Here is a 6,756-nt window from a genome sequence, read left to right on the forward strand (position 1 = left end):
GCTTTTCGGATATGATCTGTTGGTAAATCCAGGTTCGCAAGGCACTGTTGAACGTAATTCCTAAAGTTTTTGAAGTGCAAAAGAGGATTCTGAACCGAAGGACTCTCGCTCTATTGACGCAAAAGGGGAAATTGTTAGGATTATTGTGTTGCGTCATTAGGCCTTTAGTTAAGTCTTTATGTAAACGGCTAGGCCTGTCCACCGTATTTAATAGGGTTAGAGTATTTAAGATGCTTGCATGCATCATAATTAGTTTAACACTATTATTATTACGATGTAACCCTAATCACGCCTCTATAGTAGCAATTCTTCATAAAGTTCTTCTGAGGCGTGACTGTTAATCATTCAACATCTTTGAATCATCATCATTTTCTTGTTTTACTTGCTAAACAAATATTACATAAAAGTGTTTAAAAAAACAACACTGCACAATGACAATTAACAGTCAAACAAATTAAATCACCATAATTCTTTTCAATTATTTCTTATCTATCATTTCCCATTTTCAATCAGTAAAAATTATCACGAACAAAGACATAAACGTTTCATCATTTGAGCAATCCATTAAACTTCCATATCAAACTACTCTTATCAGTACCAAAAAGACATTGCGTGGCATGATCAAACAACCAATGCAAAGCAAAGTAACAAATAGTAGATACCTTAATTAACAATGTTATTCAATTCCGACAAAAAAAAACTCACAACTATATAGATAAATGAGCATAAACAAATCATTTGTTGAACAAAACAAATTATCCAAGACACCCATTTATACATTAAAAAAGAACCGACTATAATGGAATTGGAAGTTCAAATGCTGTAATAAACAGACAAACATAAGACATAACCGCAACTCATCGATATGTCATTCCCAATTGAGCGACACGTCAGAAACGACCCATTACCATGTACTATTTGTTTTATTTATTTATTTATTATTTTTTATAAATATCACCCAATCACACATGCTACCTTTGATAAATGATAACTCATCAAAAATTTAAGTTACAAGATAAAGATCCCTTCTTTGTTAATCAATCGACCACCGTCTTGACGGCGTCTTATGAGGTAAAGTGCGTTAGTCAATGTCAAACTACAGCGACCACTTGAGACGACTTTCACTTGCAACTGCGTTTCTTTCTTCCACCGAAACACTGTTCAATTCCATCGAATCATTGCTTCCTTCACTAGATTCAGTGCGAGTACAATAATCTTTTACCCCCCTTTTCTCATCATCAATTAACCTTCAATTTCCCCAAATTAATGCAACAACAACCGCCGCCGCCGCCGTCGTCGTCGTCGCCGCCAAGACCATCGATGACTCCTTTTAAGAAACGTCTTCTCCATAGAGTTGAAGACTCCACAAGACGTTACCTGTCTCCTACTGGTACTATTTGTATCCCCTTTTGGTTCTGTGTAGGGAAAATTGTTCATAATTATACGTAGGGGTTTTTAATTAAAACCCTAGCAATGAATTTTGTTACAACTCAATTCACGAGCGTAATTCTTAACCTTCAATTACGAATTCGTTGAATTCGGTTCAAATTAAACGGGCTGCAGCTTCTTTTTTTCTTCTTTCCGAATTTAGTATGTTTTATCCATTAAATGCTCAATTCTGAACTCCTTATAGACTAGGCTTTTTGAATTTATCAGCTACAGCCTACAAGACTATCGGAATTTTGATTATATATTAGCGGTTCCATTAATATGTACAATTCGTTGATTCATAATAGCAATCTTTTGTTTCTCATCATGATTCTGAACTGTTTGTTCTCCATTTCACAATCTTGCTCCGTTTATCTATCAGATGAAAAGGAAGATGAAGAATACGCAGTGGAAAAACAAGAAAGCCTGCAGATTGAATACAAAAATCCCTCTTATGTGGTAGAAGAAGATGAATGGGCTGGACAAGGAGCCGAAGAAGAAGCTCATGGAGATAGATTTGGAGGACAATATATAACAGAACATGATGAAAAAGTTGATGAGGAAGAGTTAAGTGAGGATAATTTCTATGATGAACATGGTATGGATCAAGATAGTTACAAGAAAGAACGCCATGATGTGGTTAGAGAGAGACAAAAGAAGAAAGAATTAGAAGTATTTGTTGGTGGATTAGATCGTGATACAAATGAAGTTGATCTTAGAGATGTTTTTAGTCAAGTGGGTGACATAACCGAAGTGAGACTCTTGATGAATCCAATGACTAATAAAAACAAAGGCTTTGCTTTCATAAGGTTTGCAACTGTTGAACAAGCTAGACGTGCTCTTAATGAGCTCAAAAGACCAATGGTATTTAACTATTTAACTATTTAACTATTCATTCATCTTTTTCTTCCTTTCTTTCTTTTTATACAATCAAGAATTGAATCATTGATACATAGCAATATAACATAATTTCAGATCAATGGAAAGCAATGTGGAGTCGCTCCAAGTCAAGATAGTGACACTTTGTTTGTTGGTAACATTTGCAAGACATGGTCAAAAGATATGGTATGTTGAATGTTCTTTTTCTCTTTTATATTCATTTGGATTCTTTCTTTTGCTTTTGTGCTTTATAGTCTTGTATATGTCATATGGAAACAGTTTCTGTAAAGAAACCCCTTTTGGGTGTTATTGATTTTGCTTTTTGAAGCATAATAACTGAGTTTTAACTACTTTTTCAGTTGAAGGAAAAGCTAGTGCGATATGGGATAGATAAATTTGAAGAGTTGACATTAGTTGAAGATGTGAAAAATGAAGGAATGAATCGAGGGTTTGCTTTCTTGGATTTTCCATCAAGAGCAGATGCATTAGAAGCTTGCAGACGTTTGCAGAAGAGAGATGTCATATTTGGAACTGATAGAACAGCTAGGGTTGCTTTTGCTGACACATTTATTGAACCTGATGATGAAATCATGGCACAGGTAAGTTATTATTTTTCAACACATTGTATGAATCTTTTCATGATGATTTGTTGTTGAAGTTGATTTATATTTATATAAGGGTATAATTGGAAACACAGGTGAGGACTGTGTTTGTTGATGGATTGCCTCCTTCATGGGAAGAAGATATTATAAAAGATCATTTAAAACAATTTGGGAAGATTGAAAAAGTTGAACTTGCTAGAAACATGCCTGCTGCTAAAAGAGATGATTTTGGTTTTATTACATTCAGCACACATGAATGTGCAGTTTCTTGTGTTGATGGGATTAATGATTCAGAGCTTGTTTTCAGAAACAAGAAGGTTTGTTTTACTTCTTACTCATTTAAGTCATGTTATAAACAAGGGTAATTTTGTAAAAAGTCGTCATGACATAATCGGGAAAGCCTCCTTTTGCTGAATTTCTCATCTAAGGTGTTCTTTCTGCATTAAGTAAATATCAGATTACAAAAGTAAAAACATAATATTTTGGATAGTTTTCTGTTTAACCACTAATACTTAAAGTTTTATACAGTTTTCCAAATTAACCATTTTGACATGTTATATCATTTTTCAGTTTTTGTTATATCAGATTTCACTAGTAATTTTCCAAATCAACAATCTGACCTTCTATAAAAAATGGTTAATTTGGGACAAAATTCTGAAACCTTTATGATTTGATTGTAAAAAAAAAGTAAGGGATTTTATTTTTTCATTTTTTTGGAAAAAACCCTGAACTTTGTTTTTTATTTTTTTTTTCTGAAAAAAACCCTCAACCTTCTACCTGCTTCCAAATAAACCCTCAACTCTTTTACTTTTTCTCGTAAAAACCCTCACATTTTACAATTTCTTTTGGAAAAAAATGAAAAGATACAAGGTCTTTTTCAGGCAAAAAAATAAATTTAAGGTTTAATCATGAAAAAACATAAAATATAAGGTCTTTTATGAGTTAAACCACAAGATTGCCAAAAATATAATGGTTTTCTGTAATTTTCCGTTAACTACTCAAAAAAAAAAAACCAATTACCAATATAAACTTAATTCATATTTTGTAATCAACAAGATCTATAAACTTAATTATTCTATAACTTAAAAGATCCAAATAAAGTTTTTCCAAAATAATAATTTCCAATTTCCATAGGTGAAAGTTAGAGCAAGGCTATCTAGACCTCGCCAGCGAGGCAAATCTGCTAAATATGCAAGAGGAGGTTACACAGTTGGAGCAGATGGCTATGGAAGCTACAAGGGTGGCTCATGGGAGGCGGCTGGTGGTGGTGGTGGTGGTGGTGGTTCTAATCGTATGGATTCTCATAGATTCACAGACAGAGGTAGAAGAAGCATTCGGGATAGAAGTCCATATGAAGGAGGAGGAGGTGGAGGGCGTAGAAGGTCATTTGACTCCCGAGTTGACCGAGTTGACCGGGGATACGATGTTTCTGTTTCTGATAGAACTTCTAACAGAAGACCATATACATCTACAGATAGATCCATAAAACGAAGATCACCAGGTATATGCAATAAGAATAATATTTTATTTATTTATTTAGTTTTCTATTTATAGTTTTATACATGGTTCATTCCATTCCTTTGTGATTCCATTCCATCAAACCAACCAATGGAATGGAATCACAAAGGAATGGAATGGATCATAACATTTGATTATCATGTAGAACAAGACATTGTAACATGTTTGTTTGTTATCTACAATTATAAAAAACTAAATGGAATTAAATTGATAAACTTCAATCTAATGAAAATATTTATATTTATATTTTTTAGATTATGAAAGGAGCAACTTTAAAACAGATTACACAAGGCAAAACATGGGAATATCTTCTTCAAATGAGAGACAAGTGTATAGAGATTCTTATTCTTCACGAGGATCTGGATACATGGAAGATTCTTCTAGAACTATTTCTAGAGTTTCTGGTAGAAATTCACATCTTTATAATGATGGTGATGATGATGATGATGTTGATGATGATGGAAGAAGATATATGTATGTAGATCATCCATCAAGATTCAATGGTGGTGGTGGGACCCGAAACTTTAGTTCCACTTTAAAACGACCTTACTCCTCAATTGTAAGTCAATTTTTTTTTAATATTTTGTTTTATTCCCAATATACCCCTGCTCATACAATGGTATGTTTGTAGGAGGAACATCATCCTCGTTATAGGAGGCAATCAAGATCAGATTTTGAGTATGGAAATAGTTCTGATTTGGTGTATAATGATCGGATTTATGGAAATGAGCCTACAAGGTTTGCCTTTTTTATTTTAAAATTGTTTTTTTTTTTCAAGATTTTAATTATGGTTTTTTATTTTTATTTTTATTTGCAACCAACCAATCAGACAGTTTATTCAGTAAAAAAAACAAGACTTCATTCTTGCATCATTTATCCATTTGAAAATAAAAGATTTTACATGAAAATTATATTGGAAATTATGAAAAAACCATTATATTTTTGGCAATTTTGTGGTTTAACAACTTGTACTTTATTTTTTCAGTAAAACAAAAAAGTTTCATGCTTTATTATTATTATTTTTTTTTTCAATTTTGGAAAATTACCAGTGAAATCTTTATTCTTACATCATTTATCCATTAAAAAAAAGATTTTACACTAAAAGTTAAATATAAATTTACTAAAAAAACCATTATATTTTTGGCAATTTTGCAGTTTAACCACTTATACTTTGTTTTTCACATATTTTTTCAATTTTGGAAAATTACCAGTGAAACCATATATAACATGTCAAAAAGTTTGATTGGAAAAAAATAATAATAAAATACTAGTGATTAAAAAATTAAACCATAAAACACCAAAAAAATATAATGGTTTTTCTGTAATTTACATTTCTTAATAAACCCTACAAAAATCGTTTCATTTCTCTGATAATCTACACATTTGCCAGGGTGGCACGTGGGTCCCGTTCCGGATACAATGGAAGTAATCCAAGCCATTCTCATGGAGTATACGACAAGAATACTTCCAATGGAGGATATAGAAGAGGTATCATTATTATTATTATTATTATTTTTTAATTTTATAATATTATAATTTCATGATAATTTATACAAACTTTTCCCTCCAAATTTCAAATTTATCAGTCGAGATGAGCAATGAAGATCCAGAAGAGCTGTACCCTAGATTCGGCAGAGACCGTGAGTCACGAGACTACATTCCTTCACGATCAGATGTACTATTTTTTTATTTTTTAAATTATTTTATTAAGAAAAAGATATATTTATTTTTATTATACTTTTATTAATGTAGTCCAAATGTTATTCAGATGCGTGGAGAATCATTCTCACCTGTCTACTCGAATCATCGTGTGGCTGATGATTACTACTAAGGTGAGCTCTTGATCTTTTTTTTTTGTTAAAAAAAAATTATTTTTTTACCTTATTTAGGTAAATAAATAACAGAGAGAAAGAAAACAGGATTCCCAAGAATTCTTTAGAGGTTTAAATCAATCGTTGAGTTTGGGGTGTGTGTATTCAGATATGATGAGCTGGAGATTGTGGTTATGTATGATTATGTTATTGAGATTTTAATAAGAAGTAAGAACACATGGTTTTGTTTTTGAGATTGCATCACTTCACTTGACTTCACATACAGAATTATCGGGATTATTTATTTATTTATTTAGAGGATTTGTATCATAAAAAAACTAGATTTTGAGATTGTTTAATGAGAAATTGAGAATCAAGTGGATATTCTTTATCGACACCAAGGATTTTGAGATATATCGGATTTTGAGAAGATTGGATATTGAGTAGATATAATAATGGAACCCCACCATTGAAGCTCTGCAAATACACACCAAGTATTGATGTGAGGAGAAACGAAT

At 31.9% G+C, this 6,756-nt stretch overlaps 1 protein-coding gene across 3 annotated transcripts; it reads left to right on the top strand.

The window, feature by feature from the left end:
* The first annotated feature begins 1,036 nt into the window (after positions 1 to 1,036).
* Positions 1,037 to 6,489, top strand: LOC111893974 (heterogeneous nuclear ribonucleoprotein Q). 3 transcript variants are annotated; one of them, XM_023890046.3, is made up of 12 exons: positions 1,037 to 1,390; positions 1,811 to 2,292; positions 2,404 to 2,493; positions 2,667 to 2,906; positions 3,005 to 3,226; positions 4,044 to 4,410; positions 4,682 to 4,986; positions 5,059 to 5,165; positions 5,818 to 5,915; positions 6,014 to 6,102; positions 6,196 to 6,259; positions 6,332 to 6,489. In XM_023890046.3, exons 1-11 carry the CDS (start codon positions 1,267 to 1,269, stop codon positions 6,256 to 6,258), a joined length of 2,187 nt encoding a protein of 728 aa, XP_023745814.1. In that variant the 5' UTR covers positions 1,037 to 1,266; the 3' UTR covers position 6,259; positions 6,332 to 6,489. The 3 variants fall into 3 exon arrangements, with proteins under 3 accessions (XP_023745814.1, XP_023745815.1, XP_023745813.1); XM_023890047.3 differs by having other exon boundaries at positions 6,347 to 6,489; XM_023890045.3 differs by having other exon boundaries at positions 6,196 to 6,489.
* The last annotated feature ends 267 nt before the right edge of the window (positions 6,490 to 6,756 follow it).

Source organism: Lactuca sativa, chromosome 7 (assembly GCF_002870075.4).
Source record: "Lactuca sativa cultivar Salinas chromosome 7, Lsat_Salinas_v11, whole genome shotgun sequence".
Lineage (NCBI taxonomy): Eukaryota > Viridiplantae > Streptophyta > Magnoliopsida > Asterales > Asteraceae > Lactuca > Lactuca sativa.

Coding starts and splice junctions, on each gene's coding strand:
- LOC111893974 (XM_023890045.3), top strand. CDS start 1,267: ATGCAACAACAACCGCCGCCGCCGCCGTCGTCGTCGTCGCCGCCAAGA. Junction 1,391..1,810: donor ACGTTACCTGTCTCCTACTG/GTACTATTTGTA, acceptor TTTATCTATCAG/ATGAAAAGGAAGATGAAGAA. Junction 4,411..4,681: donor CATAAAACGAAGATCACCAG/GTATATGCAATA, acceptor TATATTTTTTAG/ATTATGAAAGGAGCAACTTT.